The 12,507-nt window shown below is 45.1% G+C and overlaps 1 protein-coding gene across 1 annotated transcript; it reads right to left on the bottom strand.

Moving 5' to 3' along the window:
• Positions 1-7,985: 7,985 nt before the first annotated feature.
• On the bottom strand, positions 7,986-9,119 carry LOC123116613 (dehydration-responsive element-binding protein 1H-like). The gene has a single exon (XM_044537552.1). The coding sequence runs from the start codon at positions 8,997-8,999 to the stop codon at positions 8,265-8,267; it is 735 nt and encodes a 244-aa protein (XP_044393487.1). The 5' UTR covers positions 9,000-9,119; the 3' UTR covers positions 7,986-8,264.
• Positions 9,120-12,507: the final 3,388 nt, after the last annotated feature.

The raw sequence follows: 12,507 nt of genomic DNA on the forward strand, positions 1-12,507 counted from the left end.
AAAAAACTACCATGGTTAATATTTTAAAATGACATGCCTAATTCTAATAATTGCCATGGCCTAAAAATTTAAATTGGCAGGCTACCTACAAAAATCTGTCGTGGTCCAATGAATAAAATTGCCATGGTCTAAATAATACAATTGCCAGGATAGCTAATGGCAAACTTAGGAATTTTGTTCTCTAAAAAACATGGCAACTTTATGAATTTGTAGTGAGAACATGCCAAATTTAGGGATTTGTATTCTTTAAAAAGAAAGATGGCCAAATTCTGGATTTCATCATTTAAATACGGAAAATTCAAGATTTTGTACATGGGTGCCTTGCAATTTTTTTACTAGTCATATGGCAAAGTTTAAGGAAATTTGTTCATAACACGCCAAACTTGTATCTGGTCACATGGCAGATTCATAAACATCTTGTTTCCCAAAGCATGGAAAAATTGTATAAAATCTTCGTAATGTCCACATGGCAAATCTATGAATATTTTTAAACTATCACATGGAAATTTTGTATATTCTTGGACAAGGAAAACTTCCAAATATTTGTTGTAGAAAACATGGCAAAAAAATTACATGGGCGGCAAAAATGTAAAGGTTACATGGCAAGTTTTTAGTTTTTTATTAACAAAAAAATTGAGCAATTCTTGAAACATTAGTAATCTTTAGATAGCAAATTCTGCACATTTTGACCTAATCACATGGCAAATAAACAAAAAATGTCATGGCTAAATCATTGCAGCTTTTTTTAGAAAATTTATGGTAGCAAGACAACAAAAAAAACTGGAAATGCCATGACAACATAATTTAAGTTGCCATGGCAATGATTCTTTAGTCACCATAGCAACATGTTTCTGGTTAGCATGGCAACAATATAAACTAAATGACACCCCGCACATTGTTGCGGGAATCGGTTGCAATATATTTCAATGAGATTTAATTGTGTGGAATATAAACACTTAGATTAATAACACGTGAATATAAAAATTAAAAATATATATGAATTATTATATTCAATTATGTATACTAGTAAAATGTTCAATGAATATAAATAGATTAATAGAATGAAAAATATTTTAGCATGCATGGTTGCATGTGGTAGTGGCGGGGCTGTCGCCAGGATTTTGTGTCCCCGGTGAAGTGCAAATGATGCCCTAAATTCTGAAACATTCTTATAACTAAAATATACACCCATTTAAGTTATATTAACATTAAATTTGCAGTATTTCATACAATATTAAGAAATCTATTTCATACAATATTAAGAAATGTATCTAATACACCAACTATCTTCCCTTGAGAATTCATCTGTGGAGCAATAAACATATGGAATTTATTAATTAATTTAAGAACGGATGCACATGTACAATATACTTATTAGCCATTAGATTCTTAAGAAGAAAAATAGCCTAAAATAAATCTGCTTTGTCTTGGACGCACATGATGAACATGAACTGGTCAATGGCGCGTAAATTAAATCTCCAAATCCATCTGGCTAAGCCCGGACACTCTACCGTGGGTGCCTTGTTCTTTCCTTGCCGAAGTTGGCCCTTGCAGACATTGGGTTCTCCTTGAGTTCATAGGGTAAATTCTCTCGCCTGACCATGTCCTCCTGCTCCTCCTCACGGTTAGGACGATGCTAAGCAGATTCAATTGAGTCGTGGGACTTGGAAGACTAGAAATGAAGCAACAACATAACACATCGGGGGCAGAGGGCTGACCGTGAGGGAGTTGGGAAGAGACTTGGGGCTACGATCGGTCGGCCGGGAGCTCAGGTGATCAACCTAGGCTGGAATGCCCAAAATTGTGCAAAAACAACCTTATACGAAATATAACGTACGCCCAAAATTGGGGCCCTGAGATCTGGGGGCCCTATGTGGTCGACTGCTCGCACAGACCTTCGGGTGTTGACGTGGGCCTTATCCCATCCATAATTATATAACGATGTGACGTGCTTGCATGTTGAGATAAATAAGTTTGTGGAGGTCAAAAGTTATACTAATGCCCCGTTCGGAAGTCCTCCAGATTCAGGAAATCCACGTCTCCAGCTTCCAGCGCCAGCTTCCAGCTTCCCGTGAGGTGTTGCGTGCGTTCGAGAGGTTGTGGCCAGCTTCTCCCTCCGCTGCATGGGCTGGCGCTGGGCTACAAGGACATGGGCTGTTTGGGAACGAAGATGGTGACATGGGCTGCCGGCCCAGTTCGGAGTGAAAGGCGTGGAAGCGTCCACGTCTACTCGCTGGCTCGTACAGGAGATCGGGAGGAAATCGATCGAACTGGTATGCAACTTAGCGGTGGCATTCCCATGTAATTTCAACAAACTCCAACTTCTTGTTTTGAGCTGGAAGCTAGGAGCTGGGTTCGACTAGCTTCTCGTTTTTGCACTGGCAGGGTCGTTTGCTCGGTGAAGCCAGCTTCTTGGAGCTGCCGCGTTCGGGACGGCTCCATGTGTTGAGCCTAGAAGCTGGGAGCAGGAGAGGTTCCGAACGGGGCCTAAGTTTGAGACACTTAGGGCTTGTTTGGGATTGCTCTGCTTCATCAAAATCAGCTTCGCTTCACCAAATCCACTTTGGAGCAGTTTCATACAGAAGTTGTAGCACTACGGAAGAGCATGTTTGGCTTGCATGCAGCTCCAACTTCAAGAGTGGGAAATTGGTGGAAAGATCTATTTGATTGGTTGAGGGGGAAGGAAACGAAGGGGTATCCACTTACTGGTGGCAGTGGTGGGTAATTTTCCCTCAACTCCAGCTTCTAGAGTTTTTTGGAGCACCCCCTCAGGAGCTTCATAAAAATCTGGGAGTTGTACTCCAGATTCTACTTTTTTTGCGGAGCAGCATATCATGGAGTTACCCCGTTTGGCTTGTATTTTCCAGAGCGGAGCTGAATTTGAAGGAGCAAAGCAGTCCCAAACAGACTCTTATTTTGTGACAGAAGGATTAGGATATAGAATATGCCACGACAACACAACTTAATTTTTGAACAATGACTAAAAGGAAACTTTAAGTTGCATTAGTAGCATGTGCCTTAAGACCAGAGGCTGAATGTATTCATAATCCTATTCTCATGTGAAGATGCATGTTCCAATTACACACGGGGAGCACCTAGAGCAAATTTGTGCATGTGGATTCTGAAATTTCATGCTTGAAGGGCCTGACGCTAGACATGTTCCTACAAATAGAGGACAAGTGGTGCTCACACTTCTACACAAAAACCACACAATTTGTTTATGTTAGCTCATCCCAGCTACAATTATATGTCCAGTTTTCTAAGTGTAGATCAAACCAACAAAGGGAACGGGATATGCAGAATGGAAGCTAAGTATACCTGGTGAGTGCTCTGCAGTTACCTTAGAAGAGTACCCATGATGGATTCCGAGAAGGAAAGTGGTTCTTGCTGCTCCTCCATGGCCGCCACACTACGGTGAGTTGGAGGTGCCGTCACTTGGGAGCACCAGGGAGGTGGAGGAGGTCAGACGTGGGGTGGGAAGCGCGTTGGCGCCGCGAGCAGCCGCCATGGCTGTCATCTGTTGGAACTAGCCAGTCCACCTGCTTCTCTTCCTCCGACCCCGTGATGAAGGGGAGCACCGCGAGCGAGCATCAAGATTGGCATGCTTGATCTAACGGACCTGGATGCGTTCGCTGGAAAAACGTTCCAAGGGAACGTCAGCCAGATGACATTTTCCAAAATTATTAAAGATGAAAAAGGCCTCAGAGTGATGTTGGTAAAAGAAAATCTTCAGACCTCAATAATCTGGTGACGGATTGTCCTTCGACAAGATATATAAATCCCAAATGATAACACCCACATATGTGGCACTTATCAGCACGCCCACATGCAGTAGTTGTCGTTGGATTGATTTGCACGATTTTACAGCAGTTGTGATCTGGGTCAAAGGCCACGTAAGCAAACAGTGTTGTGTGGGCGAAATGATCCTCGCCCGAACGCGTGTGGCAGTTGAGAATTCGGCCCTAACGATAACGAGTTAGATGATTTTGCACGCATGAATCTTCATGCATCTGCCGAGCCACGTCAGGTTTTCGCTTGGACTAGCACACCTTATCCTCTCGCCTCAGGGTCCCACACCTCTCCACTCGCAAGAGTGGCGATGGTGGAGCCCTTCCCCTGCATCAACGGCGGCCACGCGCCAAGGAGCTCCGCTTCCCCCACCCCACATCGACGGAGGCCCCCTCTTCGACGGCTGCGGCCTCCCACGGTGGCCTCACAAGGAGGAGTGCGGCCACGCGGCATGGGAGCTCTGTTACCCCGCGGCGGCCTCGCATGGAGGAATGCGCTCACGTGACAAGGGACTCTGCTACTTCCACGGCGGCCTTGCATAGAGGAGTTTGACAGGTCCCGCGACATGCGTTGGTGGTTGCCGTGCGGGTCCCGTGGCGGTTGCACTACTCCATCATCGGAAGGGCCTGCTCTTCTTCCTCCGCCGCCACGGTCCCTCTCGACAGAACTAGGTGGCGGGTGCTCACGATGACCAGCGAGGCTCCCCTTCATCTCCATGCGCGGCAGTGGCGCTCTCCCTTCGTCTCCGTGCGTGGCGCCAGCGGTGTGTGTGCGCAGAGCAGAAGGATGGTGCCGCGAGCAGTTTTGGCGGCGGGTTCGATTCCCATGAGGACAAGGAGGCCGCCGCGCATGGGGATGCGCGGTCCGACGATGCTTCTACTACACGAGTGATTTGGGCTCGACTCCACCCCTGTAGTGGTCGGTACCCCCGACGACTATCGCCTCCTGCCGTGAGCCCGAGCTGTCGCTGCTACCGCCGCGCTCTTAGTGCTGCTCGTCACAACGCCAAGGCAACCTCCTCCCACTCCTCCCACTGGCGCCACTGCCCTCCATGGTGAGTCCATCCCCTGCTAGATACATCCGGAGGGCTAGCCACTAGCTGCTTTGCTCCATCAGTGTCGCACTGCCCCCCGAAAATTGGCGCTCTACATTTGCTAACCGTTGCTGCTAACTGCTATTTTTGGTCCATGTTCTGTAGCGTTGTTGCTGACTGATGCGTGGTAGTAGTTAACTTCCGGAGATGATAGGGGGAATGGAACAATGTGCATTGGTCAGTAGAGATTCCCCTGGCTTCCTCCTACCTTTGCTTTTTCTGTAGCAACTTCATCATGTGAGAGGAAGCCAGGGGGATCACGAAGTTACGTAGCGAAATTGCCATGCCATGGGCATAATTTGTTACGAGTAGTTGCCATGGCTTTGATAAAAAATCCCACGGCAAAATACCATAGCAATTTTTCATCATTTTTCTTATCATTTCATATTTGTGGCAAATTGTTCTATGAAAACATGGTAAATTTGAAAAAAAAATCCACTACAAATTTTGATTATGCATTTTTTGCCATGGCAAACTTGATCAATTTTTGTGTTGTTTCACCTACACAACAATTTAATGACACTAAAAGATGGCAAATATTGGTAAAATACCATGGAAAATCTGAACATGCATTTTCCATGGCAAATTTGATCGTACATTTGCCATAGCAAATTTAAAATATGCATTTTTTACATGGCAAATTTGAAATATTCATTTTTTTCATGGCAAATTTGAATATGCATTTTCCCATGGCAAATTTGAAATATGCTATTTTTTCCATGACAAATTTTGAATCTGCATTTTTGCATGGCAAATTTGATCCTTTTTTGTGTTGTTTTCGCATACATGCCAATTTTATAATCGCATAAAATATAGCAAGTTTGGTAAATACCATGGAAAATTTGAACATGCTTTTGCCATGGCAATTTTCTCTTTTCTTTTTAACATGAAAAAATTGCTTCATATTTTTGGACCATGGCAAATGTAGTTTATGGAGCATGGCAATTTCTTTTGTTTGCAACATGGCCAAAAATCGATTTTGTTTAGACCACGGCGTTTTAGTTTAATAGATAATGGCAAATGTAGTTTATGGAACATGGCAATTTTACTATATGAACCATGGCAAACGTCTTCTCTTTTTTTTTGCAACATGGCATTTTTCTTTCGAGCATGACCTTGGCAAATTTAGTGCATGCATCATGGGAATTATAGTTTATGGATAATGGCATTTTTAATTCTATGCATCATACAAAATTTCCGTTTTTGGATGGGACCATGGCAAATTTTCTTTCATGGCAATGGTAGTTCATGGAGCATGGCAAATTTTTGTCCTTGTTTTTAACATGGCAATTTTTTTTTGAATGGGACCATGGCAAACTTAGTGTATGTATCATGGTAAATGTAGTTTCCGGGGCATGGATGTGTTTTTATTATATGGACCATGGCAAATTTTATTTCTTTTTTGCAACATGGCAAATTTCTTTTTTCAATGGGACCATGGCAATCTCACTGCATCTTTCATGGCAACGGTAGTTTATGGAGCATGGCAAATTTTCTTCCTTCTTTTACAACCTTGCAAAATTTGTTTTCGAACAGGACCATGGCAAATCTAGTGTGTGTACCATGGCAAATGCAATTTTTGGAGCATGCCAATTTCCAATTTTAAGGACCATGGAAAATTTTCTTTCCTTTTTTGCAACATGGCAAATTTTCTTCTTTAACGGAACCATGGAAAATTTAATGGGACTATGGCAACAGTAGATTTACTCATGTTTCTCGTTTAATACCAACGCAATTTTATTTGCACCATGGAAAACTAAGTTCAAGCACGGCAAATGTAGTTTATGGATCATGGCAATGTTCTTTTTCTTTTGCAACATGGCAAAAGTTACTTTTCATTTGACCGTGGCAATGTAGCTCCTCCCCCGGCCTAGACGCCGACTAAGATGTAGACCAGGAGGTCGTCCTCCATGATGACAACCATGATTTTTGTTTTGTTTTTTTGAAAACATGGCATTGTTTGAATTTTTATGTGATGACAAGTTGATATGCACCCCTGCTGCAAACTTGCCATGTCTTTAGCTTGGGAAACAACAATTTTTTCCATGGCAAATTCATACAATTTGCCATCATATAGCAGTAGAGATGTCGTGGCAAATTTTCAACCTATTTTTTACTATAGGTATATTCAATCTGCAGTTTTGCTTTGCCATTGTTTAATACTTAGACCATGGCAATTCCGGTACTTTTAGACCATATAATTTTCATAATCAGATCAATGAGAATTTTTAATAGAAACCATCTGTATACGGCAACTCTATCAAACTTGTCGCCATGGCATTTTTTTTCCAATACATGTCAAATTGTTTTTGTTGGCACGTATGTACTACAGGGCAACTGTATCATTTTAATTTTTATATGCACACGGTTTTGATTATGCTTTTTGGCTTGTTTTAGTGATGCAATAGGTAACTGGGTTGCACGTGTTTTTTCGTTGTTGGGCTGGCTGGTTTAGCGTCATGTTGGGCCAACAAAAATCGTTTGGTCTAGGATCGATCCCACACCGAACGTGTATGTTGACACAGGATCGTGTGATAGGGTGCTCCTCCTGTCACACGTGTGGGCAGTTTATTGTTCGCCCGCACAGAAACGTGTGGGCTGCCTGTTGTGCATGCCATACATGGTCGTGTGGTCGGGTGTCTATTATGCCACAAGTGTGACAGTTATCGACATCCATAAAAATTACTATGCACTCGTACTAGTCAGCACTACTCACCAAGTAGCATTACACGTCTAAATATCTAGCTGAAGGGAAGCATCATATCTTGCTCTCTTCGACCCAAGATTCAGGAAGGAGGTGTGGAGCCCGACTGGAGCACTCGGCGCGTCAGAGTGTGCGGCAGCCTCTTCATCGCAATCCCGCCCGTTCAAAATGACTGCTTCCTCAGCTAACAAAGATCTTTGACAAGAAGATTCAGAACTCTCTGCACCACATCTTGTAGACGGAACGGAAGGCATCAGAGTCAGACCACATCTTCTGGATTGCTCGTTGCAGTTTGGCCACCTCGTCGATCTCGACATCGCTGTCTCTGTTGAAGTCATGGCATGTGAAGGTATATTTCCTTTTTCTGGAACCCTTCGCAAGCGGTCTCAACCAATCGAGTATCATTATTTTTCTTTTTCTTTGAAGGTGCAGACTATCAGTTTTGATTTTGTCACTTTCGAGTTCCTCTTTACAGGATGAATGAAACTGCATGTACTACGTTTCAGGAAGGGAAGAAATCAGTCGCATAAAATTGTTTCATAATCGGGTGCTGGATTGGAAACAGCTTCAAAGCTACAGAGTCATCTCCCCAAAAAAGGAAAACTTTGCAAAGGGAAAAATCTACAGAGTCGAAACAGAGCAGAATCAGATGGGGAATCATTTATCGACACTAGCTAGCTAGTAGCTCCAGAGCGCGACATCTGCTCCGCCGTCGCCGTTGTCCCAGTACGCGTCCATGATGGCCGCCGTCGACGGCGGGTCCATGAGCAGCGCCTCCGCGAGGCTCACGTAGTACGAGCCCAGGTCCATTTCCGGGAACAAGTCAAGCCTACTGAACATATCGATGTCCATTGTAGCCAGCACCTCGAACTCTCCATCGGCGGAAGCTTCCGACGTCTCCGACGAGTCGGCACTGTCGGACTCAGACGACGATTGTGCAGGAGCGCTAGATGGGGCCTCCTTGGCGACGGTCCTGGCTATCAGGCCATTGGCAGCCTCCCGTCGCTGGAAATCCGCGACGGCCTGGAGGGCCGCGCGACGGACGTCGGCGAGGTTGGAGAGCGCGGACGGCACGGCGAGCAGCCACGCCGAGTCCGCGAAGTTGAGGCACCTTGCTGAGCGGCCGCCGAGTGCGAGCATGGCGGCGTCGTTCGCGCGGGCGGCGGCCTCGGCCGTCAGGTACGTCCCGAGCCAGAGCCGAGCGCCACGCTTGCCGGGGACGCGCACCTCGCAGACCCACCGTCCCGCGTTGCCCCTGCGCCGCACGCCGCGGTACACCGGGTGCCGCGTCTCCCGGAACTTGGTGCGCCCCGTGGGGCGCTTGGCCGGCGACGCCCGCCCCGATGCGTGCTCGGGCGTGGATGACACAGACGAGGACGGGGAGGAGCTGGAAAGATCCATGCCCATGTCCATGGCTAACGCCGGAGTGCTTGGTGACGGACTGGTGGCGTCCTTCTTGAGCAGTCGAGCTTGGTGCTTGAGCTTAGTGATGAGTGTGAGCTTAGCCGTGGGATGCTTGAGCTTGAGTGAGAGTGTTCGGTGATCGGTGTTACTAACATCTGTGGAGTGTGTGGGGACGTATTTATAGGTTTGTGTCGTGTTGGAGCTTGAACTCGCTTTGGACAGCAGCTGGTAGTACGTGTCCCTTATTCTAGTCGATTTAAGCGCCTTTTGTCTTGTGACTCATCTGAGATCGACGCGTGGCCTATTGCAGCGTGTTAAGCAAAGACAGCTTGCAGCATTTGTTTTTTCTAGAGGAAGGCAGCTTCCTTCTTGAGCAGCGGTAAATTGGGCTCCACCGACCGGATCTGCCCGTGGAGGCCCAGCGACGCATATTCCCTTATCCTTTACGGTTTTCGGAAGTTATGAACACTCGATAGAAGGCCGTTGGAGCATTTTGTAAATGGAGCATTTTCGGAAGTCAAGTATTTTCTTTAGCCCTAATACCCCGGTTATCTCTAGGGCTGAAATATGTCAACTATTGCACATTGATACTGAAGCCCTATCTGATAAATATCTTAGATTACCTGCAATGGTTGGAGCTGACAAAAGTGATTGCTTCAAGCACTTTGTCGAAAGGATTAAAGAACGGCTTAAGGGCTGGATGGAAAAACAGCTATCCATGGGAGGGAAAGAGATCCTTCTTAAGTCTGTTGCACAAGCTATTCCGGTGTTTGCCATGTCAGTCTTTTGCCTACCTAAGGGAATTTGCAAGGAGATAACAGACTTAATATCTCAGTTTTGGTGGGGGGATGATGAAGAACACAGGAGAATGCATTGGTATACTTGATGGAAACTCTGCTATCCGAAGAGTGAAGGGGGGATGGGATTTCGAGATCTATACTCCTTTAATCTGGCAATGTTATCTAAGCAATGTTGGAGATTAATAGATGATCCAGAGTCGTTATGTGCAAGAGTATTAAAGGCAAAGTACTTTCCGAATGGGAGCTTACTGCAGGCCACTCTTAAGAACGGGGCTTCTTTTACCTGGCAAAGCATCATGAAGGGCTTAGAGACTTTTAAACTGGGATATATCTGGCGAATCGGGACAGGAGAGAAAGTGAACATATGGAGGGATTCGTGGATTCCTAGCAGTGCAGACAGGAAGGTCATTACCCTGCGTGGACACACTGTTCTAGCCACTGTGAATGATCTTATCGATCCTACAAGTGGCAATTGGGACGAAGAGCTGATTAATTCTATTTTTAACCTTGTTGATGTTCGCAGGATCTTGGAAATACCGCTCAACTACAATGCTTTTGATGATTTCATAGCATGGCATCCTGACCGCAGAGGTATCTTTTCAGTCCGTTCGGCTTACCACACCCAATGGTTCCGAACTTTCCAGGCACATGCAAGCGGGTTAGCATAGTCGGGGAGGTCCAGTACTCCAGCTGTATGGAGCACTTTGTGGAAACTCCAAATCCCACGTAAAGTTCAGATTTTTTGTTGGCGAGCACTCCATGGAATTTTACCTCTAAAGTCTATAATGACTAATAGGCATGTTGGGTCAGATGGAGCTTGCCCGATTTGCCATCGAGCGGCGGAAGATGTGAAGCACCTTCTTTTCGAATGTACTCACGCTACAGAACTGTGGTCACGAGTAGGAATAATGGATTACATCAATGAAGTGAAAAAGGTTGATCGGTCGGGGTCGATCATTTTGGAGTACATTCTGTCAGCCCCACCAAGACAAGTCCCACTCAAACCCAATCTGGATGTGAAGCAATTGATCATGGTCGGAGGATGGTACCTTTGGTGGACTCATAATGGGTCCCCCCCACCCCCTTTTAAGTGGCCAATATCAATCCTTGTGATAGCTAACAATTTTCAGCAAGCGAATGCAAAGAATAACGCTCCAGTTCAAGCTACATGGACGAAACCAGAACCCAGGTTTGTAAAATTAAATGTTGATGCAGCGTTTTACTTGGCAGAAGGAGCTACCGCAGCAGTGATCAGGGATGCGAATGGTGTTTTCCTTGCTGCTCGGTGTACGTTTATTCCCAATACATCAAGTGTAGTGATGACCGAGGCTTTCGCAATGCGGGATGGTCTGAATTTTGCAAATTCGCTTGGTTTCCCGCGGGTGGAGGCGGAGTCTGATTCGTTGATAGTAATTGAATCTTGTGTTGGTCAGATAAGATGGTGGGATGAAGCTGCTGCAATATTTGCTGAATGTGTGGATATCTCAACGATGATCGGGAAGGTCAATTTCAAGCATTTTTATCGTAGTTCCAACCAAGCGGCGCATGTGCTAGCAAATACAGTTATTGTAATAAAATTTGTAGGCAGTGGACAGATAAGCCCCCGTGCTGTCTTGTCTCAAACCTTGTGGATGATGTAAGTCCTTCCTAAGTTAATAAAGCTAGCCATGATGACCTTCCCTCAAAAAAAAAGATTCGAGATTTAGATTTTGTGGCTTGACCATTCAACGAGCCCAAAATCACTTCAATCGAAATCATGATAAAGAAATGGCAGTCGATTTACTAAACATTGTCAGACTTGAGGCTGGGCCGACCACTAATACGACCGTGCAGACATACTGGTGTTCGTACTAACAAATCCAAGATAGAAATATTTCCATAACTTCTCCATTTCAAGACCAATTTTGGCCAGGTCTGTTTTCTTAGATTCTTGAGAAGATAAGAAACGTATTGGGAAGGTCTATTGAACATATTAGCCCTAGAATCGAAAGGATTATAAGATCAACAATGGAGAATGGACTAGTTGATGTTATATATATACATGAGAAGTGCATCCCTGCACGCAGTGGCATCTGCACGCAGCGCATCTACTGCGTGCACAGCCTCACGATTCGCAGCAGCCAAATGTGCTACTTGGAGTATAGAGCTCCGCTGGTGAGCCAAATGCTGTGTATTGATGTATTTGAAGTACGGTGCACTGACAGACAGGCTGACACGCCGCTGCAGAGCAGTGTACATGCGCATGCGTGCATGACAAAATAGTACTACCGTCGCTTGGAGCACTGTATAATGTAAAGACTTTTCAACCTGGATGTATTTAAAGAGCATGCAACCGGAGGACAGTACCGATCGCTTGCAACGGCCTCATTCAAACACGCAGAAGCATCTCATTCAAACAGAACACGCACAACCTTCTGATCAAGGCCCTATTTGATTCCAAATAAGTCACTAACTTATAAGTCGAAAAGTGAAAAAAGTGACTTATTTTGCCAAACAGACCCGACTTATAAGTCACCCCAACTTATAAGTCATAAGTTGCTTCACCCCAACTTAAAACTTATAAGTCACCCCTTTTACATGGGTCCCACCATCTGTATGATGTTGATTGGTGTGGAAAGGTGTGTTAGGTGACTTATAAGTCAGGTAACAACCAAACAGATGTGACTTATAAGTCATTGGTTTTAGGTCACCTGACTTATAAGTCAGGTGACTTATTG

This window comes from Triticum aestivum, chromosome 5B, assembly GCF_018294505.1.
Source record: "Triticum aestivum cultivar Chinese Spring chromosome 5B, IWGSC CS RefSeq v2.1, whole genome shotgun sequence".
Lineage (NCBI taxonomy): Eukaryota > Viridiplantae > Streptophyta > Magnoliopsida > Poales > Poaceae > Triticum > Triticum aestivum.